Source organism: Chlorocebus sabaeus, chromosome 15 (assembly GCF_047675955.1).
Source record: "Chlorocebus sabaeus isolate Y175 chromosome 15, mChlSab1.0.hap1, whole genome shotgun sequence".
NCBI classification, from domain to species: Eukaryota; Metazoa; Chordata; class Mammalia; order Primates; family Cercopithecidae; genus Chlorocebus; species Chlorocebus sabaeus.
This window is the reverse complement of record NC_132918.1, coordinates 35,085,141-35,112,532: the sequence shown is the minus strand read 5'-3', so window position 1 is coordinate 35,112,532 and position 27,392 is coordinate 35,085,141. Positions and strand designations below refer to the sequence as shown.

At 41.6% G+C, this 27,392-nt stretch overlaps 1 protein-coding gene across 1 annotated transcript in view; it reads left to right on the top strand.

The window, feature by feature from the left end:
* The first annotated feature begins 1,889 nt into the window (after nt 1-1,889).
* Nucleotides 1,890-27,392, top strand: part of GMPS (guanine monophosphate synthase) — a 70,273-nt gene continuing 44,770 nt past the window's right edge. The window contains exon 1 of the mRNA XM_008008622.3: nt 1,890-2,263. Within this exon, the coding sequence (XP_008006813.1) occupies nt 2,237-2,263 (27 nt within the window). The 5' untranslated portion in view covers nt 1,890-2,236. The remainder of the gene's footprint in view (nt 2,264-27,392) is intronic.

Here is a 27,392-nt window from a genome sequence, read left to right as displayed (position 1 = left end):
AGTCTATATTTTTAAACAAGTGCCCCAAGGAAGAGTAAGATGAGAGAAGGATTAGGAATAGAAATACTGAAGAAATCTAGACCTTAAAGCTCCTGAAGGACAGATACCGGAAAAGGAGCAAGCAAAGGCAACCAAGAGCAATCACAGCGATGAAAAGACAACTTTTTGGTGCATTTTAAAGAAAATCCAGTTTCAACAAAGAGGGATGGGTCAATAGAGTCAGAAGCTAAAGAAGAACTTAGGAATATCAGGATCCTATACTGTGTGCATGCCAATATTCTTAGCCATTAAGCACAGTTGACCACTAGAATTTGTTTGTTTATTTATTTATTTATTTTGAGACGGAGTTTCACTCTTGTCGCCCAGGCTGGCGTGCAAAGGCATGATCTTGGCTCACTGCAACCTCCCCCTCCCGGGTTCGAGCGATTCTCCTGTCTCAGCCTCCTGAGTGGCTGGGATTATAGGCACACACCACCACGCCTGGCTAATTTTTGTATTTTTAGTAGAGACGGGTTTTCATGATGTTGGCCAGACTGGTCTGGAACTCTGACCTTAGGTAATCCACCCGCCTCGGCCTCCCATAAAGTGCTGGGATTACAGGTGTGAGCCACCATGCCTAGCCTAGAATATATTTAAACTAAGCATTGTTTAAGATAGATGGGATTTAGCCAACCCTTAATGCCAGTATATCACATCACATTCCATTCCATTGGGGGTGGATGTTTATGTAAGTTGAGGCTCGCCTATTGGTTACTACACCCTTCTTTAGATTGTGCATGCAGACCTACCCAGAGAAGCCAGTATCCACGGCTTTGGAGAGTTCAAATATTCCATTTTCGGTTCATAAAAAGGTAAGCAAAATACTTGAGTCTCAGGCCCACTAGGACCTTGGGCCTTTCGTTTTTGTAAATATTTCACTAATAAACTTGTCTACTCTTTCCTAGATTAGGGAGCCCTTACAATCTATACTGAGAGGCACATTATCTCACTACCCCTCAATTTCCTCATTTGTAAAAAGGATAAGAACATCAATCCTACCTTACTACTTTCACGTGGTTAAAGTTAGTTTTCAAAGTGTTTTCTCACTTTGGCTCCTTAACACCCGAACTAGAGTCTGACACAAGAATGAACTGCAGTAGAATGTTGGCTGTATTATAATAACAATATTTGTGGAAAGGCTTTGTTAGCTGGAAGCCATCTCAAGTATTATTCTTTATACCCCAATCTCGATTTAGGCCTCTAGGTAACCAAATTCAATGTAACACCTCATCTTGATGGTCGCCAAGGGATAGGTGGAGGGACTGCAGCCCCTTCCCCACAAACAATTCCAATAAAAACATTGCTGTGCAAACAGAGCTTCATGACCAGTTCCCTGGGCCAGCTGCTCACCAGAATACCACTCCCAAACTCCCTTTTCTTTGGAAATACTGCGCCTGCTGTAGAACTTTTTCTGGGGAGCTGTATAACTTTTGAAGTATCTAAGTGATCAGTTCCTACAATGACGTCCTTGAGATATGGTCACGCAACTTTCCAAAGCAGCCTTGGCCTCTCTCATGTCCGACAACCTGAGATAAGGCCACGCCACCGGCTAAGAGTTCCGCCAGAGGCCCAGCTCTCAGGAGGCCTCCTTGGTGCCGCTAGTCTCCCGCAGTCGTCCAAGGTAGCAGGCAAATCGGGTAGAAGTAAACTGGCTCGGATTCGGCTTCGGTTTTTCTCCCGGCCGGCGCCACAGGCCCCTCCTCCCGGGGCTGGCTCCCCGGTGCGAGGGCGGGAGGGGCGGAGCCGGTGGGTGCCGCGGGCTCCTCCTCCCTAAGGGCGGGCCGGGCCGCCGGAGACCAGGCCGGCTTTGCCGGCTGGGACGGGGCTGGGGGCGGGGCCGGACGCCGCGAGCCCCTCCTCTCAAGGGCCGGCCGGTTTGGCGGCGGCTGCGGAGAGTATCTGAGGCTCGGCTGCCAAGCCGAACGGGCTCTGGCTCCTCCCAGTGGCCGGCCGGGGCGGAAGCAGGAGGCGGGGGCAGCGTGCGCGCTGCTGGTCTCCTCTCCCGCGGCGCTGGGGCCCGCGCTCTGCTGCTGTTGCTCTATTCGGCGCTTCTCTGGCGGCTGGCTCCTCTCCGCTGCCGGCTGCTCCTCGACCAGGCCTCCTTCTCAGCCTCGGCCCGCGGCGCCGACCCTTCCGGCACCCTCCCGCCCCGTCTCGTACTGTCGCCGTCACCGCCGCGGCCCCGGCCCTGGCCCCGATGGCTCTGTGCAACGGAGACTCCAAGGTCAGCGTGGGGGTCCCTGCAGCACCGCATCCCGGCCAAGGCGAGGCTCCCGGACCGGGGAGCCACCCCGCGGGGCCCTTCCCCACCCCTTCCCCCAGCCCGTCCGCGCAGCCCTGCGGCCCGGGCAGCCATGCGTCGGAGAGTCCCTGGTCGGGGCCTGTGGCATGTTTTTTCTCGGGAGCGGCAATGCTTTGTTGATTCTGTCTGCGTGTCGAGGTCCGGGCGTCGGGGAGGGCATCAGCTCCCGCGGCCGCGCCGATGGCCCCCGCCTCCCCCGCGCCGCTGTGGGGCGCAGAGCCCGCGAGCACGGCCCGAGGGTGGGGGGTAGGGAGGTGAGCAGGCTTGTGTGTCTGTGTGTCGTGGTGGGGGCTTCCTTGGCTCTCACCCCGTCCCTTTGGGAGGCTGGGGGCCTGTTGTGGCGATCCCGTGGCCCGCCGAAGGCAGGGCAGGGTCGAGGCCTCCTGTGCGGCGTTGGAGCTGGGCCGGCCTCTGGTCTTCCCGCCACCTGGTTTCCCGCCTGCCCTCGGCGAGGCCCGCTCCATTTCCCCCGCCGGCCTTGGGCTCCGTAGCGGTTAGGTCGGTTCTGGACGAACCCCGCGGGGCTGCACCGTCTTCCCCCTCCCCCCACGCCCCCGCAGGCCCGCGTGAGGGCTGGTGGCCCCGGGGTCGCGCACTCCGTTCCCCCTCCCCGCTTCCTTCCCAGAGAGGAAAGGGTGTGTGTCCAGGTCCCGCCCCCGTCCAGTTTACTCCCTGTCTAGCTTGCTGGTTTGCGGGGTAACCCGCTTCCCCGCCTTTGGGGTCGCTCCCCGGGATGCGAGGCGTGCCAGCTTGCCCGAGGGCTGGACAGTCGGGAGTTCCGGAGTGCTGGAAAAGTTGCCACCTTGACGTACCCGGCGGGGAGGGCACGTTTGACCGCTGCTGCGCATCTCCTCGCCTCCAACTCACTTTTTTCTTAGACCCTTTCTCGTACTTTCGTCCCGCTTCTGAATTGGGCACCTTCGCTTTCACCTCTGTATTAACATTTTCATTGGCCTGGAGTTCTTTCCGACCTTCACTAAGGCAGTTTTGCCTGCGGGAAACCGCGCAGTTTTGAACTGCGATTTACTTGAGTAAGATATATATACCTCCTCCTGTACGCTGTTGAGGGCCTAGCTTTAGGAAAAAACTTAATTAAATTTGATTCGGGAGGTGGGATTATATACTTCGAGTGGAATTTGGTGCTCTACGTCAGTTAATAGTGCCTTATACAGGCAGAATTTTAACATTCTCTTTAAAAGGTGCTCAAGGGTCACATCTTAGGAGGTACTCTTGAATGGTTGCTTAGCATCTGGTAGTAATTCAAAAAGTATTTGTTGAACAAATGAGTAAAGATTATAAGGTAGCTGATTTTAACTCTTTTAACCAAGGCACCAGTGGTGCTTGGGTCCGGGGAGCTCTTTCTGAGGGTTGTAAAACTGGTGAAGAACACACAAACCCTTAGTTTCTGACCGCAGAAGCAAATGTAAACCTCATTGTTCAGCTCTTTCCTGCATACTAGTTGACTTGCAAAGCATTTTTCTGTCTAGTTTTGAGCCTTACAACTCATTGGAAAGATTCATCTTTATGCTGATAGATGAAATAACTGGTGTTAGAAGGACTGAAAATTTATGGGCTTTGAAAGATACATAGTGCGTTTGAGCGGAGTATTTTCACAAAACTAAGTGACAGGAAAGTGTTAAGATCTCTTTCCAGAGTATATAAGAGGATTTTTCTTCTTCCTAACTGGTATTTTTTGTTTTGCTCGACTTGGAATTACAAAGATAATCTTATCCGTTTGCTATATTTGAGCCTAAGGTGAATTAATTTTATTTCAAGGTTCTTTATGTTTTATAGCATAATTAAACATTTTAAAAACTATGTGAACGATTAGTTGTGGACTGAATTGGAAGCATTTTCAAGAGGAACATCTGGAGAATTAACATATTTCATCAAATCTATGATCATTGTATGTACCCCTGAGGATAAAAAAAGTCCTGACAAACCATAACATGCCATTGATCATAAACATTTTAAGTAAAGAGATATTAAATATGGGAAATACCTTATATCACCTACGATATTATGCGTATTTCTAAGAGGCCCACCTGGAAATAAGTAGGAGTCTTATTTTGCATAGCCTACCATTGAACCACCTTTCCCTTGGGAGGAAGGGCTTGCTTTGTACATTGATTGGGCCTTTGCTGTGTGTATCTTAGTTCATAAATTAAAAGTTGGGCAAGAGCTGGTTCCTGTTTCTGGTACATTTCAGTTATCAGGATTTTCTGAAACAGCATTTTTGCATGATAGAAACTAGAGAGGGACCTAAAAGCTCTAAAAGCATTTGGGATATTTTAATTATTTTTTATACACAGTACTTTATTTAATTTTTAATTTATATTTTTTTTGAGACAGGATCTTGCTCTGTCACCCAAGCTGGAGTGCAATGGTGTGATCACAGCTCACTGCTGCCTTGACCTCGTTAGCCTCATGAGTAGTTGGGAGTACAGGCGTGGGTCACCCCGCCCTGCTAATTTTTATTTTTTGTAGAGACAGGTCTCGCTATGTTGCTCAGGCTGGTCTGAAACTCCTGGGCTCAAGCGATCCTCCCACTTTAGTGTCCCGAAGTGCAGGGACTACAGTAGTGAGCCACTGTGCCTGGCCAGGATTTTATTTATTTAAATTTTTTATTTCCATATGTTATTGGGGAACAGGTGTCATTTAGTTACATGAGTAAGTTCTTTTTTTTTTTTGAGACAGAGTCTTGCTCTGTCGCCCAGGCTGGAGTGCAGTGGCAAGATCTTGGCTCACTGCAAGCTCCGCCTCTTGGGTTCACGCCGTTCTCCTGCCTCAGCCTCCCAAGTAGCTGGGACTACAGGTGCCTGCCACCTGTAGCTAATTTTTTTGTATTTCTAGTAGAGACAGGGTTTCACCATGTTAGCCAGGATGGTCTCGATCTCCTGACCTCGTGATCCGCCCGCCTCGGCCTCCCAAAGTGCTGGGATTTACAGGCGTGAGCCACCGTGCCTGGCCATGAGTAAGTTATTTAGTGGTGATTTGTGAGATTTTGGTGCACCCATCACCCGAGCAGCATACACAGCACCCAATTTGTAGTCTTTTATCCCTCACCCGCTTCCCACGCTTTGCCCCTGAGTCTCCAAAGTCCATTGTGTCATTCTTACACCTTTGCATCCTCACAGCATAGGTGATCAGCTTTTCTTTAAAAACTTTTTATTATGGCAAGGGTGTATTTGACATAGTAACTTTCTTGAGTTTTATTAAGGCAGCATTATCAGAGTAGTGCTTTGGGTGACTTGTCAAGTTTCCTTCTCCTTTCCCCCATCCAAGGGTGAGACTCTTGTTTGTAGTAAAGGTGGTACCTGTCCTATCACCTTCATTGAGAGGTTATGACTAGGTTATATCATACTTGGATGAAAGATGTTTTATAAACACTCCCTTAGTGATTACATGTAATACAGAATCTTTAATGGCATTTAATAATGTTAATTTTGGCCGGGCGCGGTGGCTTACGCGTGTAATCCCAGCACTTTGGGAGGCCGAGGCAGGTGGATCACCTGAGGTCGGGAGTTCAAGACCAGCCTGACCAACATGGAGAAACCCCGTCTCTACTAAAAATACAAAATTAGCCAGGGTGGTGGCGCATGCCTATAATCCCAGCTACTCGGGAGACTGAGGCAGGAGAATTGCTTGAACCCGGGAGGCGGAGGTTGCGGTGAGTCGAGATCGCGCCATTGCACTCCAACCTGGGCAAAAAGCGAAACTCTGTCTCAAAAAAATAAAATAAAATAAAATAATAATGTTAATTTTAAGTTTGGAATTTCCAAATTTAAGATTTTGAATGCAATGGGAATATAACCTGGTATTTTTATCCAGGATGCACTGAGAATTAAACAACTGTATCAACTTTTGTCACAACTTAGTAAATTTTTTTCTTAGATAAAAGTTAGATTTTTCAGATTTTATTCCGTTAGGATATTCATTTAGAGTGGAAGAACTGCTGCAGACAAAAGGAATGGTTTTTAGTGTAGTATGTTCTTAGACTTGAAAGGTTTTGAAATTCCTCCAGGAATCTCAGATGACATTGCCTTTAGCGTGGGCCAACTTGTCACTTAAGGAAAACAATTCAGTCTTTTAAGAATTTTTACAAAAAGTATAGACTTGTCCTATACTTGTACAAATGTATTTGATACTTTTTTAAGGTTAATGAATTACACTCCAAAGGATGTTGTTTGAAGTAACGAATAATTATTTGCTACCCAGAATAATCAAATTTTACTGTTGTGAGACATTCTTAAACTTTGTTTTCTTTTTCTTTTTTTTTTTTTTTTTGAGACAGAGTCTGGCTCTGTTGCCCAGGCTGGAGTACAGTGGCATGATCTTGGCTCCCTGCAACCTTCACCTCCCTGGTTCAAGTGATTCTTGTGTGATCCTTGTGCCTCAGCTACCCGAGTAGCTGGGATTACAGGCAAGTGCCACCACGTCCGGCTAATTTTATATTTTTAGTAGAGACAGGGTTTCACCACGTTGGCCAGGCTGGTCTCAGAACCCCTGACCTCAGGTGAGTCGCCCGCCTTTGCCTCCCAGAGTCCTGGGATTACAGGTGTGAGCCACTACGCCTAGCCTTAAACTTTGTGTTTTGTTTTGTTTTGTTTGGTTTTGAGACAGTCTTGCTTTGTCACCCAGGCTGGAGTGCTGTGGCATGATCTCCCCTCATTGCAACCTCCGCCTCCCAGGCTCAAGCAATTCTCCTGACTCAGCCTCCCGAGTAGCTGGGACTAAATGCGCATGCCGCCGTGCCTGGCTAACTTTTGTACTTTTAGTAGAGATGGGGTTTCACCATGTTGCCAAGGCTGATCTCGAACTCCTGGGCTCAGGTGATCCGCCTGCCTTGCCTCCCAAACTGCTAAGATTATAGGCATGAGCCACCATGTCCGGCCCTGGCCTTAAACTTTGTTTTTAATGCCTCTTTCTAACCTAAACCATGTTTAGATGCTGAAAATGAATGAAGGTATCAGGGTTAATGCATAATTCTGAAGCACTTTGTGAATCAACAGAAAAGTAATTGTTTCATAGAACTTTAAATTTACTCTGTATGGCATATATAATTCTGGGTTGTGTAGAATATTATTCTTTTCATGCTTATTGTGGAATAGAGATGTTTCTGTATTTGCTCAAGAATGATGGTGGTTAAAAAAATAGCTTTATTATAGTAAAAACATAACAGTCAACTGGTTTTCTTGTTGGTGGACCCTTGCTATGGCTTCAGGTTCATGGTTTTGAGGACCTAGGAGATTATATAGTTAAGTTTATACACTCATTAAGATTGTTATGTGAAAGGGAGTAAGATCTCTAAACTGGGGCACATGAGCATAAAAAAAGAAGGTGTGGAAAATTTAAATTTATAATAATTGCTGCAAAATAAAATTGTAGATTTGCACAATAAAATTGTAGATTTGCACAATACGATTAGTAAGTAAATGGCAAAACTCCTGTAGCAAGAGTGTTCAGATTACTGTCTTCTGTACATTATACACAGGGACGTATAACATCTTTTTCCTGCATGTGTTACACAAATACCCCATATTTCCCAGTGACCCAGCTTATAATGGCCTTGAGGCTCCTGTGCATCTTGCAAGGTGAGGAGTGGCTGTAACACAACTGGGAGGTACACTGAGTAGCTGGCAGGAACAGCAACTTCAGGTATTTCTCCTATCATCACCCAAGACTAGATAGAGTTAGCTATCCTTAATTGCCTGTGTCCAAGTGTATTTGATTTTATCAGAAAAGAGTCAGGAAAGATGTGTTATCAGTATTTGGCATTCAGACTGAATGAGAAGTTAAAAGTGAGAACTCTGTTTGCTATGCTTGCAACCCACACGACACTAGACAAAGCCATAGCTGAAGGTGGTATTAAATATAAGGTGAAAGTTTAACAAACCCATCCTATTTTACTTTAATGCAGTTATTCATAGTATGTTGTTAAAAAGAAAAATCTGAGACAAATGTTAAGCTGGGTGGGATACCGGAATAACAGATGTACATCAGGAGAGCCCTGGGCAGACTGGACCATATGGTCACTCCCGTTATAGAGCACGTATTGTTCTGAGTTTGGCTCTGATTTCTCCCAGTGATGTGTATTTAAAATTTGGCTAAAATTTAAGTCTAATGTGTATACATTAGCATTATTTTTCTGAGTTAATTATATTAAGAGTATTACCCTAAAATTCTTGAAAATTGAGTGTCATTAATTACTTGTTTTTTAAAAGTGGTGAGCCAGCAATACTGAACCTGACTGAGAGGTAAAATAATCTTCTCTAGTCTGCCATAACACTTGCAAGGGATGTTTCCCAAACCTTTAAAGCTGCCTGGGCATGTGAAGTTTTCTGTTTAGTTACTCCTGTTTGTCACTGGAAAAACAGTAGCCTTTTAATCTCAAAACTCACAGCAGTCCATATAAATTTAATTTACTTCTGCCTCATTTGCAATTTGGAGAACGAGTCTCAGTAATTCTCCTGAATCCTATTACGAATGTAAATTTAGGACTCCAGATTTCTAAAATTCTGCTTTGGACAAATTTTGGATCAACGATCTCTGATTAATTTGGGAAATTTTAGATGAACAAAAGTACTTGTAGATACATCATTATTTTGACGTTACTCGTAGTAGTAGAACTTTATTATGCTTTATTATTTCGCAAGCAAATTAAAAGAAATTTTAGTCAACATCCATGTCCCCAATCTGGATTCTACCATTTACTTTTCTTTAAAAAACATTATTTTTATAACGGCTTTATTGAGATATAATTCACAGACCATGTACTTTGCTTATTTAAAGTGTCCAACCCCATAGTTCTTAGTGTATTCATAGATTTATACAACCATCACCCCCCATTTGTACAGTTAATTTTAAAACATTCTCATCCCCCCTCCCCCAAAAGATCCTCTGCCCTTTAGCAAAGGCCCCGTTTTCCTGCAACCACTCCTCCCTCCCAATCCTAGTCAACCACAAATTCATTTTCCGCCAGTAGATTTGCCAATTGTCTTAGTCTGTTGGGGCCGCTAAAACAAAATACCGGAAACTGAGTGGCTTATGAACAACAAAAATTTCTGACAATTCTGAGTGCTGAGTTCAGAATCAAGGGCCCTGCAGATTCAGTGCCTGGTGAGGGCCCACTTCCTGGGTCATAGAAGTGCTTCCTGCACTTCTATGTGCAAGGTGAGGGGCCCCCCGTTTTTTTTTTTTTTTTTTTTGAGAGTCTCACTAGTACAGTGGTGTGATCTCAGCTCACTGCAACCTCTGCCTCCTGGATTCAAGCGATTCTCCTGTTTCAGCCTCCTGAGTAGCTGGGCATGTGCCACCATGCCCAGCTAATTTTTGTATTTTTAGTAGCGACGGGGTTTTGCCATGTTGACCAGGCTGGTCATGAACTCCTGACCTCAGGCGATCTACCTACCTTGGCCTCCCAAAGTGTTAGAATTACAGGCGTGAGCCACTGTGCCCGGCCCCTAGGGCCTCTTTTGTAAAGGTACTAATCCTATCCATGTGGGCTCTGCCCTCATGCTCTAACCACCTCCCAAAGACCTCACCTAATATCACATTGGTGATTAGGTTTCAACATATGAATTTTAGGGGGACACAAACATTCAGACCATAGCACCTATTTTGGACATTTTGTGACTAGAATCTTAAAATATATGGTGTTTTGTGGCTTTCACTTAGCATAATGCTTTCGAGGTTCATCTTGTAGCATGGATAAGTACATTATTCCTTTTTATTACCTGCTAATATTCCATTGTATGTATACCACCTTATATTTATCTATTCATCAGTTGGTGAACATTGGGTTGTTTTCACTCTGGATATTGTGAATAATGCTGCCATGGACAATTCTGTATAAGTTTTTATCTAGACAAAAGTTTTCATGCTCTTGAGTATATACCTAGGAGTGGAATTTCTGGGTCATATGGTGACTCCGTTTAACGTTTTAGTGAACTGTCAGACTTTTCCAGAGCAGCTGCAACATTTTATATTTCTGTCTGCTGTGTAGCAGTATATGTTAAGATTCTTCAGAAAAACAGTAGGCTATAGACAGAGAAATAGATAATAGATATGTATATATAGAGAAATATGAGAGGAAATTTGTTAGGGGAATTGGCTGACACGATTATGAAGGCTGAGAAGTCCCACAATAGACTGTCTGCAGGCTGGAGAACCCACCAAGCTGGTAGCATTACTTCGTGTAAGCCTGAAGACCTGAGAACCGGGGGAGTCCATGGTGTAACTCTCAGTCTGAAGGCCTGAGAACCTTGGTGGAAGAGGGTTGGTGAGAGGACGATGGGAGAGTGGCTGCTGGTGCAAGTCCTGGAATCCGAAGGCCATATCCTGAAGTTCTTATATATAAGGACAGAAGGTGTCCTAGCTCCAGAAGGGAGATAATTCGACTTTCCCCTGCCTTGAATTTGTTCTGCCCTGGCCTCAGCCTATTGGATAATGCCTGCCCACATTGGATGAGGGTCGATCTTCCTTTCTGTTTCTACTGATTCAAATGCCAGTCTCTCCTGGAAACACCCTCAGGGACATACCCAGAAATAATCCTTTACCAGCCCTCTGGGTATTATTAGTCTAGTGAAGTTTATACCTGAAATTAGCCATCACTATTTCTCCACATCCTTTTTTTTCCCCCCCGAGACAGAGTCTCTGTCGCCCAGGCTGGAGTGCAGTGGTGCTATCTCGGCTCACTGCAACCTCCACCTCCCCAGTTCAAACGATTCTCCCACCTCAGCCTCCCAAGTAGTTGGGATTACAGGCGTGCGCCACCACACTGGCTAATTTTTGTACTTTCAGTAGAGTCGAGGTTTTCCCACGTTGGTCAGGCAGGCCTCGAACTCCTGACCTCAGGTGATCCGCCTGCCTCGGCATCCCAAAATGCGGGAATTACAGGCATGAGCTACCGCGCCTGACCTACTTGTCTTTTTGATTATAGCCATTAGTGTTGCTGTGAAGTGGGATCTCATTCTGGCTTTGATTTGCATTTCCCTAATGACTGATTATGTGCATTTTTTCCATGTGCTTATTGACCATTTATGTATTTTCTTTGGAGAAATGCCTGTTCAGGTCTTTTGCCCATTTGTTTTTTTTTTTTTTTTTTTTTGAGGCGGAGTCTCATGCTGTCACCCAGGCTGGAGTGCAGTGGCACAATCTCAGCTCACTGCAACCTCCACCTTCTGGGTTCAAGCAGTTCTCCTGCCTCAGCCTCCCAAGTAGCTGGGATTTCAGGGACCTGCCACCATGCCTGGCTAACTCTTTTGCCCATTTTTAAATTGGATTATTTTTCTTTTTTATTGAGTTTTAAGAGTTTTTTGTTTTGTTTTGTTTTGTTTTTTAAGTCTAGAGATGTTTCTTATCAATATGATTTGTGATTATTTTCTGCCATTCTGTGGATTATCTTTTTACACTTTCTTAATGGTGTTCTTTGAAGCACCAAAACCTTTAATTTTGAGGCTTAATTTATTTCTTCTTTTGTCACTTTCGTTTTTGGTGTCATCTAAAAAACTGTTGCCTAATTCAATGCATATCACAAAGATTTGTGTAATTACCTATGTTTTCTTATAAAAGTTTTATAGTTTTTGCTCTTATTTATGTCTTTGTTTCATTTTGAGATCATTTTTGTATCTTTTCTAAGGTGGATTTAATCTGACTTATGGTTTTTTAACAGAATGGCTCTTAGATTTGGATGACTGTTGGCCTTGTTATTGACACGCTGGCAGAGCTTGACCGTCAGTGCCCCGGAAGGCTGAGGGTAACAGTTGCTCATTGTGGTAGTATGTTTTTATATCAGCTTTGTATCTTTAGTATCAGTTTGTGGAGAGAGGTGGTAGTTTAAAAAACTCACTAATAGGTGTTTTGTTTTGCTTGTTTTTATTGTGGTAAAATGTACATGCAGTGAACTGCATAGATCTTTAAGTATGTAGTTTGAGTTTTGACATATATATGTACTCATGTAACCGTCACCCCCAATCGATATAGAACATTTCTGTCATTTACAACATTCCCTTGAACAACAAATAGAATCAGAAGCACTCTGGATTTAACAAAGTTATGTTTTTAAAAAATGCAAACTTGGTATTGGTGCAGTATTTTTAAGTAAAAACTTTTTTCATTATTAAAATCTTTATTGGTTTGTCTGTTAGGCATATTATCCTGTCTAATGTGGTACATCTTGGGTTAACCAGGTCTGTCTCTATAGAGGTTAATAGTGCTTCTCAGTGGTTTCTTTTCTCTGATGTCTTTCCTTCATTAGTTACTCCCTTATTAAGAGAAAAAGATAAATGTGCATTTGTATTTTAACGTCTAAAGCTAAAGAATCAGTGTAATGTTTGTCATAAAGACAAAGTCACAGAGAGATGACCATAATTATAGACATTTTGTACAATTTTGACTTATACTCTTTGTATTTCTGTTGTATATGGCCAGCAAAGGCAGAATCAAAACATGTTATTAATATTTATTTGTTGTATATATTTATGGGGCACAATGTGATGTTTTGACAAAGTATGTTGTTAATTCAGAGCCTGCTATGGATGCTTTGATATTAGTTTTTTGAGTTTTTTTTGAGATGGAGTTTTGCTCTTGTTGCCCAGGCTGGAGTGCAGTGGTGTGATCTCGGCTCACCGCAACCTCTGCCTCCTGGGTTCAAGCGATCCTCCTGCCTCAGCCTCCCAAGTAGCTGGGACTACAGGCATGTGTCATCACACCTGGCTAATTTTGTATTTTTAGTAGAGACGGAGTTTCTCCATGTTGGTCAGGCTGGTCTCAAACGCCCAACCTCTGGTGATCCACCCGCTTTGGCTTCCCAAAGTGCTGGGATTACAGGCGTGAGCCACTGTGCCCAGCTTGATATTAGTTTCTTAAATGTTACTTAGGCTGGTGGTAGAAACATCTTCACAAAGGCATATGATATACTAATTTTTAAAATTGTACTGTGGCATTTCAGTTATCTATTGCCACAATAATGCTGATTAACAATCATAAAATCTAAGTGGCATACAAACATAAGCATTTTTTTTTGCTCATGAGTTTGTGGGTCAGCTGACATTGCTCAGCTCCACTTGATCTTGTCCTTTTCCTGAGACTAGTACACTCATGATGTTATGGTGGCAGAAGCCCAAGAGGCAAGTGGAAACACTAAGACTGCTTAAGGCAGCAGGGCCTGGTGGCTCACACCTGTAATCCCAGCAGTTTGGGAGGCTGAGGTGGGCGTTATCACTTGAGCTCAGGAGTTTAGACCAGCCTGGGCAACATGACGAAACCCTGTCTCTACTAAAAATACAGAACATTAGTCAGGTGTAGTGGTGCACGCATGGGGGGTCCCAGCCACCTGGGAGACTGAGCTGGGAGGATTGCTTGAGCCTGGGAAGCGGAGGTTGCAGTGAGCTGAGGTCGTGCCACTGCACTCTAACCTGGGTGACAGAGTGAGACCCTGTCTCAAAAAAATAAAATAAAATAAAATAAATGAAGACTGCTTAAGGCTTGGCGTACTATGACTTTTGCCCTCGTTATGTTGGCCAAAGCAAGTCTTGTGCTTGAGCCCAGTGACAAAGGTGAGGGAAGTATATTCTATCTATAATAGGACAAGCTGCAGACTTAAGTGATAAAATCATAGATACAGGAAATGGTGAAGAATTAGGGCCAATGATGCAGACTGTTGTATATGGAAAATTGAAAACATTTGTATAAGTACAGTGAAGAGTATAATGATCCCTCATGTCCCTATCCAGTTCAGCAATTATCAACATGTGACCAGTCTTTCATTTATGTTTATGTAGTGCATCACAGTAAGATAGTTACATATGTCTGGTTGTCTGTTTTTGTATGTTAAGCTGCATTGGTTGATTCAGATATTACCAACTTATCCATCATTATCAGGTTTCTCGTTAACCTTTTACCTAATGGTTTTAATAGCCACTGTTTTTCAGTGCTTCTCAAACATCTGTAGTGAAGACCATTTAAAAAAAATTTCCAGTACCGAGGACTGCTACTTTTGTAAAATACAATATATTTCTAGACAAATGAAAATATAAAATCTAATGTATTTTAAAAGCCCCCGATATTTATTATAGATGCAACAGAAATAAAATTACTTTGTCAACTTGTTATACAAATTTATGGATGCTTATGTAAAACTTATGTGTTCTTTTTTTGTCATGAACTGGTAACAGTTTGCTTAAAAATGTTCCTTCGCTAACTATGTGGTTACTCTGGTAGAGTCAGAATACATGCTTGATTCATTCTCATTATCAGTGTTATTTTACCAATTTTGTAAATAGTTTTTTCAGGTTTTATTCATTATTTCCAATGGTGCAATTAATGTATGCTGTATAATAGAAAGGGTCACATGTAGAAAAGAGACTGGGTTTATGAAGTACAAAATAGTAACAGCTTGAAAAATGGACCACATACTACCTACATACTAAACACTTGTGAAATTGTGACACTCCATTACTTAAAGTTTATTTTTTTCTTTTTGTTTTTGAGACAGAGTCTCACTTTGTCACCTAGGCTGGAGTGCAGTGGCACTATCTCAGCTCATTGCAACTTCTGCCTCCTGGGTTCAAGCCATTCTCATACCTCAGGCTCCCAAGTAGCTAAAACTGTAGGCGCAGGCCACCACGCCTAGCTAATTTTTGTATTTTTAGTAGAGATGGGGTTTCACCATGTTGCCCAGGCTGGTCTCAAACTCCTGAGCTCAAGTGATCCACTCGCCTCAGCCTTCCAAAGTGCTGGGATTACAGGCATGAGCCACTGCGCCTGGACTAATTTATTTCTTAAGGAAAAAAATGTATAAATATCTTAAAAATACTTTAGGAATAGTGATCATATGATAATCAAAATTAAGAGTGTTCACAAATTCAGTATATTTAGAAAAATATAGCCCTTTGATTATCTTTCATCTCTTCATAAAAACTGTCTTGTGTTTTAAGGTCATCTTTAGTACACTGATAGTATGGGAAGATGAACTGAAGAGAACGAGTCAGAGTTTGGGTATACATCTGTATTGTTTTCATTTCTTCGCTTCTTTGCAAGATACCTTTGGTTCTTCATGCAAGCAGGCTACACATGTGCACACACTTGAAATCACCTTCAAAAGTAATTTTTGTTGAAATAGTAGATCTCCGTCACCACAGGAATGCAGAGTGAGTCAGGACAACTAAAGGTGAATGTAAGAAAAAACCAAGGAGTTTAACAGAACAGAATTGATCAGACTGAACGCAGTTCAGAACTTTTTGTTCTAATATTTTAATAATTTGACGACAGTTTTTACTGAATGTTGACCCTTTTCAAGATTGTGTACGTTGCCAACTTTAGGAAACAAGCAGATTGATTCGGGCTGATTGATACTGGTTTAAACCTACCCAAAGATAACCTTGTTCCTCAGTTGGCTAATGCTTGTTATTGAATAGAAAAACTAGCTATAATGAAGATTTTAGGGATTTAAATATCACGAGGCAGGCCGGGCATGGTGGTTAACACCTGTATTCCCAGCACTTTGGGAGGCTAAGGCGGGTGGATCACCTGAGGTCAGGAGTTCAAGATCAGCTTGGCCAACATGGTGAAAACCTGTCTCTACTGAAAATACAAAAATTAGCTGGGCATGGTGGTGCACTCCTGTAATCCCAAGTACTCAGGAGGTTGAGATAGGAGAATCACTTGAACCTGGGAAGGGGAGGTTGCAGTGAGCTGAGATTGCACCACTGTACTGCAGCCTGGGCAACAGAGTGAGACTCTGCCTCAAAAAAAAAAAAAAAAAAAAAAAAAAAATCACGGGGCAAAGAACAATATACTTTCATTTAGTCAACAGTGCCAACTTTTAGTTATCTGAGAACTGGTCACATACGTATATTGTGTCAACAAAATAATATTGCCTTAACTTTCTGGAAAGACAAGTCTTACGATAATTGAAACTCAAGGGGAAAATAGGCATTGATTTCAAAGGTTAAAAAATCCGATTAGAAATTGTGGCCCTGAACCAACTTTAAATTTCCGCTCAAATTAGAAGAAAAAGATAATAGAGAATTGTTCTATTTTCTTACCCCTAGTGTTCATAATGTACAGATTACATACAGTAGAACTGTATTCATTTGACCTGAGAAGATAGAATTCGTCCACCCAATTCCATGGTTTGGGTATGTGTATGGGGTTCTGGCTGTCTTTAGGTGGGTGCTAGAACTGGTATCTAAGTTAAAGCTAAATTGCTTTTTAGTTCATTGATTTAGATAGTATATTCAGCTGTTCATTATATTCTGGGATGGTGCCCACATGAACTTGAAAGGAGCTATTGGCCCCTTGTGATAGGGTAGAAGAGAGTCTGGATTACTTTGAAAAACTAAGAGATGTGTTTGGTTAGCAAAAGAAGATGAAACTGCAGTCAGAAGTACAAACTGGTTCAGTTAAGGAGAAAAAATAATTGAATTTGAAACAATATACATAACAGGTAGAAACTAAGTAGTCTTTAATGAATACCTACTAGCTTCAAATCTCATTAGGGAAAAGAGTTTTCTCAGTGTATGAAGTTATTAACCAAGAGCAGTGAAAAGCTGAGATAACATTATATGTCAGTAGAGACTTGTATTTCCCAAACCTATCGAACATTGAAAACTTAAACATAATATTGAAGGCATTCCCATAGAATCCTATGTGTTGTGTGCTCAGATTAAAGGAGGGAGTGAAAGTGAACTCAGATGAATTAAGTGATTGAAATTTTTGTTTATATTGTTTAATAGCTACACATTTGTTAGTATAAGACCAATGGAACAACAGTGGTCATAATTTAGGCAACATGAAACAGTTGGTAATTGGTAAGCATTGCTTATATGACCAAATGTAGATCTAATACTGTGCATTATTGCATCAGGGTATGTCTTGTGACTTCCAGATTTTTTCTCAGGTACAAACACAGTTTTCTAAAGGCATTTTATACATTTGTTACCTAAAATGAACAACCGTGTAACTGTCATCTATACCTAGAATTTTTTATCAGAAGTATTTCAGATTTTGGATTTCAGAGTATTTGTATTATACTTGCTGTTTGAGTCCCACTAATCCAAAAATCCAAAATGCACCAATGAACATTTCATTTGAGCATCATATCAGTGCTCAAAATTTTTCAGGTTTTTGGATTAAGGATGTTTAACCTGCATATAGAAAGAGACTTATTTAGACAAACTTGAAAGACTCATGTTCTACTTACACGTGGGTTTTCGATTTGTTTTGTTTTTTGTTTTGAGACAGAGTCTCGCTCTGTTACAGCCCAGGTTGGAATGCAGTGGCATGATCTTGGCTCAGTGCAGCCTCCGCCTCACAGGTTCAAGTGATTCTAGTGCCTCAGCCTCCAGTGTAGCTCGGATTACAGACATGGCTGTTCTATGGGAAATCTTGAGACACACTGGGAATCTCTTTCCCTAAAGGAAAAGCTTTTCTGCAACTGTATGTAACTCAATATGAGTAACAATTAACAATGGCAATAATAGTTGTGTCATTGGACTAGTGGAATTTTAAGATATATTGTAATTTCAGAGATGCCTGGCTGCTTTCACTTGGCAAGTTTGAAATGATTCATTACTGTTTTGGGGATTTTTCAGCCAGAAAAGACAGCATACCACTCTGGAGCTATAGAGAATTTTAAGAGCAGTTTTGGCTAAAGAATATGCCAGGTTCTTACAGGTCTTGGGAAAAATTTGAGCTTTATTGAACATTCTAAGAGGAAGTCACTGTAAGGTTTGGAGCAAAGGGAAGATTTGAATCTGATTATTTTTTTCTTTCTTTTAAGCACGCTGGCATGTTATCCAAACTCAGTATCACCAGTAATGGAACAAAATGACATTGTGTCTTTGCCATTGTATCACATCAAGAGGAGGAATGATAGCATTACCAATGTAAATTTCTTGTTAAATGTTGATCTAGAATCTGATCATGATACAACAAAGAGATCCAGTGTGGGACATTCTACAAAAAGCTGGTCTGATCTTTAAAAAAGGTCAGTGCCATAAAAGACCATACAAAGGTGAGGAGTGAGTAGTTGAAGGAGGCAGTGAATGAAAATGTGTGTGCTGTGTGTGTGGTCCTTGATAGATTTTTTAAAAAACCATAGATTTTAAAAAAAACCATAAACACCTTGTTTTCAACAATTGGGGAAACTTATATGTAGATAATTATCAGTTTTAACTTTCTTGGATGTGATAATGATATTGTAGTTACATAGGAGATTGTCCCTGTTTGTAGGAGATGCATGCTGAAAAGGTTTTGGGGGAGTGAAAGGTATACAGTTTATTTTTAATTCCTTCAGGTGGAAAAAGTGTATGTAGATGGAAATAAAGCAAATATAGCAAAATGTTACTGATCATTGATATAGATGAAGAGTGGTGTTTATTATACCAAACTTTCAACTTTTCTTTAGGTTAAAATTTTTAGAAATAAAAAGCGATAGGGTAGAATAAGTACATGGTAAGATAACAGAACTGCAGAGTCTTAAACTTTCTGATTTAACACTTTAGTTTAGGTTCCAGCTTCATTCAGTGTTACATGTGAGATGATGGCCTCTTATGAAAAACCTCAGTAAAGTTTATCAACATTCCTTTTTTTTAATTATTAATTTTTTTTTTAAGAGATAGGATCTTGCTGTATTGCTCAGACTAGTCTACAATTCCTGGGCTCAAGTAATCCCCCCACCTTAGCCTAAAATATGTGTGCTTTTAATCTAAAATACCCAAAGGTTTTTTATTTTATTATTATTTTTTTTTAATCCAGCAATTTTGCTGGAGTATGTCTTAGGTTTGGTCGTTCTGAGTTCATAGACTAATGTTGATTCATGTTCTCTCTTGCTTTGTGTAATTTTTAAAGTATCTTTTAGCTCCTATAGAAATGGTATATTCTGGTTTTGATCTGAGGATGTCTTTCTGGCTTACTGTCATAGAGACATCATTCTGTTCTTTATTCCTTCTATTTTTAATTTTTATTTTTTTTGAGACAGGGTCTCGCTCTGTCACCCAGGCTGGAGTGCAGTGGCAAGATTATGACTCACTGTGGCCTCAACCTCCTGGGCTCCTCTCACCTCTGCCTCCCGAGTAGCTAGGACCACAGGCACGCGCCACTACTCCCAGCTAATTTCTTTTTTTTTTTTTTTTTTAAGACAGAGTTTTGCTCTTGTTAAGGCGGGAGTACAATGGCGTGATCTCAGCTCACTGCAACCTTTGCCTCCAAGGTTCGAGCGATTCTCCTGCCTCAGCCTCCCAAGTAGTTGGGATCACAGGCATGCGCCACCATACCCAGATAATTTTGTATTTTTAGTAGAAATGGGGTTTTACCATGTTGGCCAGGCTGGTCTTGAACTCCTGACCTCACCTGCCTTAGCCTCCCAAAGTGCTGGGATTACAGTGTGAGCCACGGCACCTGGCCTAATTTTTGTAATTTTTGTAGAGACAGGATTTCTCTATGTTACCCAGGCTGGTCTTGAACTCATAGGGCTCAAGCGATCTGCCCACCTCCACCTCCGCCTCCCAGAGTGCTGGTATTACAGGCTTTAGTCACAGGGACGTGGCCTCCCTTCTTCTTACTTTTAGTAACTTTGTATGGGATTTAACTTCTATACTTTGTTTCCTTTTTATGTGAATTTAGTTTTCCTCAACTTTTAGAAGGAAGCTAGTCAAGATAATGTTTCTAACTTTATATAACTCCCTCTTCTGTTAAAAAATTATGGGGCCGGGCGCGGTGGCTCAAGCCTGTAATCCCAGCACTTTGGGAGGCCGAGACGGGCGGATCACGAGGTCAGGAGATCGAGACCATCCTGGCTAACACGGTGAAACCCCGTCTCTACTAAAAAATACAAAAAACTAGCCGGGCGAGGTGGTGGGTGCCTGTAGTCCCAGCTACTCGGGAGGCTGAGGCAGGAGAATGGCGTAAACCCGGGAGGCGGAGCTTGTAGTGAGCCGAGATCCGGCCACTGCACTCCAGCCTGGGCGACAGAGCGAGACTCCGTCTCAAAAAAAAAAAAAAAAAAAAATTATGGCACTTGTTTTCTAAGGATTCCTGGCTCTGTCCCTGTGCCCCATGTTAGTCTGTTCCTTCTCCCTTTTTCCTGTCCTGTTGATTTTGATTCATCTCCCAGCAGTGACTCTTCATAGCAGGCCCTCTCCTGGAAAGGATCTCTGACTGGTTAGTGTCAAGGGTTCATGGGGGTTAAACTCCTCTGGCCCCTTTATGCCTTACCTTGGGTTCCCTATTACTTGTGTATTATTGGTGTGGACAAACCTCCTTCTAGTGCGCTGCAGTTCTCTAATTGGCTGCTGTGCCTTCTGGGTCATACCTCTTGGGTGTTGAGAATTCTCCTGTTTTCAGGTCCTTTAATAAGGCTGGATTGCTTCCCATGTAGGTGCTATAGCACTAGGGTTTGTGACTGTGGTAGTCTGTCACCACCAATTTGTATTTTGGGGTTCTTGTAAAGGTCATTGCTATCTAGTTGTTCAGTAGTTATGTGGGATCCAGGAAAATCCCAAAACATTTCCATCTCTACTTTTCCAGAATCTGCTAGATTTTCTTGCCCGATTCTTAAAGAGTTTGCTGTATATGGTTTAGTTTTTTCCTTAATATTTTTTTCTTGGTATCTTAAAATATATCTTTATGAATATTGCCTACTTTATTGTGATGCACTCAGGGCAGTTGAGGGATAGTCACCTTAAGTCTTTAGGCATTTGTCTTTTTAATAACTTTATGTAAATAGATGTGGTAGATTTTTCTGTCTTGTGATGCTGAATTTTATTTGTCTCTGCACTGATGTGACTAAGTTTCTTTTTCTCATTAGGGTGGTTTTTCTAATCTCTTGAAGTCCAATTATCAAACTTTTCAACTGTGTGTGAAGTGGGAGTAAATAAATTCCAGGTTTTGAGGGAGAGGAACTTTGCCTTTACTAGCGGGAGCCTTTTTGCTTTCTCCTGAATCGTCAAAGCTGTGACAGTTGCTGTATAGGCAAGGTCATACCCAAGGTAGAAGGAAATAGGGCAAGAATTCAGTTTCTTCAGTAACCTCTTGTGGCACAGAATTGAACATTTATTGCTAAGAAAACAGGAATATTCTTTTAAAATACCTTTTTTGAGTAAAGATTAGTTTACTTAAATACAGGCAGTCCTTGCTATGCAGGATAAGTAAAACGACTAAAAATAATAATGCAAGCTGAAACCATGCAAAGCAATTTTAATAGTCAGTGGGAAAATTACAATTGTTTTGTGATCTTTAAAAATTTTTGTTAAAACACTAAAATCTTTTGTCAATTACAAAAGTATAGGGGAACAAAAAAATAAAACTACTGTTTATTACAGTGTAACTTAAAATACTAAGAACATTGAGAATTAAAGTATTTTATTTCTTTGTAAAAAGCTTGCCAGTAGTAGTTTCAATAGTAGTTTAAAGAGTACTTCTCTGTGTCTTTTCTGTGCCTTGGTTGCTTCCAACATTTTATCCTTTGCACTTTTAATGTCATGAAATGTCCTAGAGTTTCTTTAATGTGAACTATTTTCCTGGAGTCACTTCCTCTGGGACGTTGCCATTCTTTCCATCACAACCAGTTTCCTCACTGATGTTGATAAGTTCTCTGGCTGTATATCTAGAGGCCCTGAAACCTTGTCAGCCTTGCCATAGTCAGCATTTTCTTCTATAACTCCAGATATTCAAATTTCGCTCCAGTATTATCACTTTTCATTTCTTTGCTGCACTTTCATCTTTGTTGGCCAGCCCCGTTTGGATTATCTGTATTTGTTTTTTTGTTTTTTGGTTTTTTTTTTGAGACGGAGTCTCACTCTGTTGCCCAGGCTGGAGTGCAGTGGTGCGATCTTGGCTCACTGCAACCTCTGCCTCCCAGGTTCACACTGTTCTCCTGCCTCAGCCTCCGGAGTAGCTGGGACTACAGGCACCCGCCACCACGTCTGGCTAATTTTTTGTATTTTTAGTAGAAACAGGGTTTCACTGTGCTAGCCAGGTTGGTCTTGATCTCCTGACCTCGTGATCCGCCCACATTGGCCTCCCCCAGGTGCTGAGATTACAGGCTTGAGCCACCGTGCCTGACCAGATTATCTGTATTTGTAAAGTCCTTTGAGGTTTATCACTGTAAGACAGGCAACACACTGCACTCTTGGCTGTTTGTTGTCCAGTGACCAATCACCAATAGAATGAAAGAAGGGAGGTGATTGGTCACTGATCCTGATGTTCATCTGTTATTTACATGGTGGTGTGTGGACTGAAGAGCTGGCAATGAAGTTTGTCCTTTATGTAATTACTTACAGTAATGTATGATAACTGAAATTTGAGCCATGTTGTTGGGGACTGGTAATTAAACCTTGGTATAAACCATAGTAATTGAAATTTGTGCATATTAGGATTATGCAAGTCAATAACTCCGCCTGTAATGTAAAAAAGCATACTTAGATTTGGTAAAAACGGTAAAGATAGTAATGGGACTGAGTCTGAGAAATTTATGCAATAATGTAGTGCTTAAAAATATTTTTTAAAAAGTTAAGATTATTTTGAGATACGTTCCATCAATACTGAATTTATTGAGAGTTTTTAGCATGAAGGACTGTTGAATTTTGTCAAAGGCCTTTTCTGCATCTATTGAGATAATCATATGGTTTTTGTCTTTGGTTCTGTTTATATGCTGGATTACGTTTACTGATTTGCGAATGTTGAAACAGCCTTGCATCCCAGGGATGAAGCCCACTTGATCATGGTGGATAAGCTTTTTGATGTGCTGCTGGATTCAGTTTGCCAGTATTTTATTGAAGATTTTTCCATCGATGTTCATCAGGGATATTGGTCTAAAATTCTCTTTTTTTGTTGTGTCTCTGCCAGGCTTTGGTATCAGGATGATGTTGGCCTCATAAAATGAGTTAGGGAGGATTCCCTTTTTTTCTGTTGATTGGAATAGTTTCAGAAGGAATGGTACCAGCTCCTCCTTGTACCTCCGGTAGAATTCGGCTGTGAATCCATCTGGTCCTGGACTTTTTTTGGTTGGTAGGCTATTAATTATTGCCTCAATTTCAGAGCCTGCTATTGGTCTATTCAGGGATTCAACTTCTTCCTGGTTTAGTCTTGGGAGGGTGTAAGTGTCCAGGAAATTATCCATTTCTTCTAGGTTTTCTAGTTTATTTGCGTAGAGGTGTTTATAGTATTCTCTGATGGTAGTTTGTATTTCTGTGGGGTCGGTGGTGATATCCCCTTTATCATTTTTAATTGCGTCGATTTGATTCTTCTCTCTTTTCTTCTTTATTAGTCTTGCTAGTGGTCTGTCAATTTTGTTGATCTTTTCAAAAAATCAGCTCCTGGATTCATTGATTTTTTGGAGGTTTTTTTGTGTCTCTATCTCCTTCAGTTCTGCTCTGATCTTAGTTATTTCTTGCCTTCTGCTAGCTTTTGAATGTGTTTGCTCGAGCTATTTATGACAGATCTACAGCCAATATCATACTGAATGGGCAAAAACTGGAAGCATTCTCTTTGAAAACTGGCACAAGACAGGGATGCCCTCTCTCACCACTCCTATTCAACATAGTGTTGGAAGTTCTGGCTAGGGCAATCAGGCAAGAGAAAGAAATCAAGGGTATTCAGTTAGGAAAAGAAGAAGTCAAATTGTCCCTGTTTGCAGATGACATGATTATATATTTAGAAAACCCCATCGTCTCAGCCCAAAATCTCCTTAAGCTGATAAGCAACTTCAGCAAAGTCTCAGGATACAAAATCAATGTGCAAAAATCACAGACATTCTTATACACCAGTAACATACAAACAGAGAGCCAAATCATGAGTGAACTTCCATTCACAATTGCTTCAAAGAGAATAAAATACCTAGGAATCCAACTTACAAGGGAAGTAAAGGACCTCATCAAGGAGAACTACAAACCACTGCTCAGTGAAATAAAAGGACACAAATGGAAGAACATTCCATACTCATGGATAGGAAGAATCAATATTGTGAAAATGGCCATACCGCCCAAGATAATCTATGGATTCAATGCCATTCCCATTAAGCTACCAATGAGTTTCTTCACAGAATTGGAAAAAACTGCTTTAAAGTTCATATGGAACCAAAAAGGAGCCTGCATTGCCAAGACAATCCTAAGTCAAAAGAACAAAGCTGGAGGCATCATGCTACCTGACTTCAAACTATACTACAAGGCTACAGTAACCAAGACAGCATGGTACTGGTACCAAAACAGAGATATAGACCAATGAAACAGAACAGAGTCCTCAGAAATAATACCACACATCTACAACCATCTGATCTTTGACAAACCTGACAAAAACAAGAAATGGGGAAAGGATTCCCTATTTAATAAGTGCTGCTGGGAAAATTGGCTAGCCATAAGTAGAAAGCTGAAACTGGATCCCTTCCTTACTCCTTATATGAAAATTAATTCAAGATGGATTAGAGACTTAAATGTTAAACCTAATACCATAAAAACCCTAGAAGAAAACCTAGGTAATACCATTCAGGACATAGGCATGGGCAAGGACTTCATGTCTACAACACCAAAAGCAATGGCAACAAAAGCAAAAATTGACAAATGGGATCTAATTAAACTAAAGAGCTTCTGCACAGCAAAAGAAACTACCATCAGAGTGAACAGGCAACCTACAAAATGGGAGAAAATTTTTGCAATCTACTCATCTGACAAAGGGCTAATATCCAGAACCTACAAAGAACTCAAACAAATTTACGAGAAAAAAACAACCCCATCAAAAAGTGGGCAAAGGATATGAACAGACATTTCTCAAAAGAAGACATACATGCCTACAGCCAACAGGCACATGAAAAAATGCTCATCATCACTGGCCATCAGAGAAATGCAAATCAAAACCACAATGAGATACCATCTCACACCAGTTAGAATGGTAATCATTAAAATGTCAGGAAACAACAGGTGCTGGAGACGATGTGGATAAATAGGAACACTTTTACGCTGTTGGTGGGATTGTAAACTGGTTCAACCATTGTGGAAAACAGTATGGCAATTCCTCAAGGATCTAGAACTAGAAATACCATATGACCCAGCCATCCCATTACTGGGTATATACCCAAAGGATTACAAATCATGCTGCTGTAAAAACACATGCACACCTATGTTTATTGCGGCACTATTCACAATAGCAAAGACTTGGAATCAACCCAAGTGTCTATCAGTGACAGACTGGATTAAGAAAATGTGGCACATATACACCATGGAATACTATGCAGCCATGAAAAAGGATGAGTTCGTGTCCTTTGTAGGGTCATGGATGCAGCTGGAAACCATCATTCTGAGCAAACTATCACAAGAACAGAAAACCAAACACCGCATGTTCTCGCTCATAGGTGGGAATTGAACAATGAGATCACTTGGACTGTGGAAGGGGAACATCACACACCGGGGCCTATTATGGGGAAGTGGGAGAGGGGAGGGATGGCATTGGGAGTTATACTTGATGTAAATGACGAGTTGATGGGTACTGACGAGTTGGTGGGTGCAGCACAGCAACATGGCAAAAGTATACATATGTAACAAACCTGCACGTTGTGCACATGCACCCTAGAACTTAAAGTATAATTTAAAAAAAAAAAAAAAAGTTAAGATTAAGGAATTATAGAGAAAATCCACGAAGATGTGTGTGTGTTTGTGTGTGTGTGTGTATGTGTGTGTATACAGTAACGCTAAGGGTAAAGATCTGAAAGGACAAAGTTTTAGTTTGTTCTGTGATCTTACTCTTCTACATTATTGGATATTCATGTGACCAAAACCTTCATTTCTATGACCTGAGTAATTTTCTTCTGGCACCGGATTGGGTCTCTCTCACAAATCCTCCTATGTAGATGACTGACTTGCTTGTTCCTTTTTTTTTTTTTTTGAGACGGAGTTTCACTCTTGTTGCCCAGGCTGAAGTGCAATGGTGCAATCTTGGCTCATGGCAACTTCCACATCCTGGGTTCAAGTGATTCTCATGCCTCAGCCTCCCGAGTAGCTGGGATTATAGGCGCCCACCACAATGCCTGGCTAATTTTGTATTTTAAGTAGAGGCAGGGTTTCTCCGTGTTGGTCAGGCTGGTCTTGAACTCCTGACGTCAGGTGAACCGCTTGCCTCGGCTTCCCAAAATACTGGGATTACAGGTGTGAGCTACCATGCCTGAACGCTTGTTCCTTTTTGCAGCAGAAGGAATAATGGTGTTGTAGGTGAGGCCTGCATTTATTTTTTGCAGATAAATGGAGAAGGGATGAAGGGTGGAAAAGATTACACAAGTGGCTAAAGGATTGACTTAAGGTTTTTATGTGCAAATTTTACAACTAGAGGGAGAAAACCTCCCTTAATATGTTTATTGTAAACATTTAGGACATATTGAAGAGTGTAAGGAAATAAAAATAGAAAATCATGTATAGTTCCATTACTTAGATGAACTACTTCATCACTCTGTTAATATTTTGGTGTATGTCCAGCCATACTCTTCCTTTTTTATGCATGCATACAGACTTTTACACTTTTATGCAAGCCATATTTAAGTGGCATTATACTGTATATTCTTCCTATAAGTGGATTTCCAGGGTACACAGAAACTTTTAAAGAGTTTTTTTTTTTTTTTCTGAGACGGAGTCTCGCTCTGTCGCCCAGGCTGGAGTGCAGTGGCCGGATCTCAGCTCACTGCAAGCTCCGCCTCCCGGGTTTATGCCATTCTCCTGCCAAGTAGCTGGGACTACAGGCACCCGCCACCTCACCCGGCTAGTTTTTTGTATTTTTTAGTAGAGACGGGGTTTCACCGTGTTAGCCAGGATGGTCTCGATCTCCTGACCTCGTGATCAGCCTGTCTCGGCCTCCCAAAGTGCTGGGATTACAGGCTTGCGCCACCACGCCCGGCCAAGAGTTTATGTAAAATTTAAAATATACAAAAAAAAAAAAAAAAAAGCAAACAAACAAAAAAATCCAGGATAGAGACCAGATTAGTACAATGAACTTAATGTACCTATCACCCAGCTTCAGTGATTTTAGTACCTGAGCAATCTTGTTTCATCCATAGCACCTACTTTTGCAT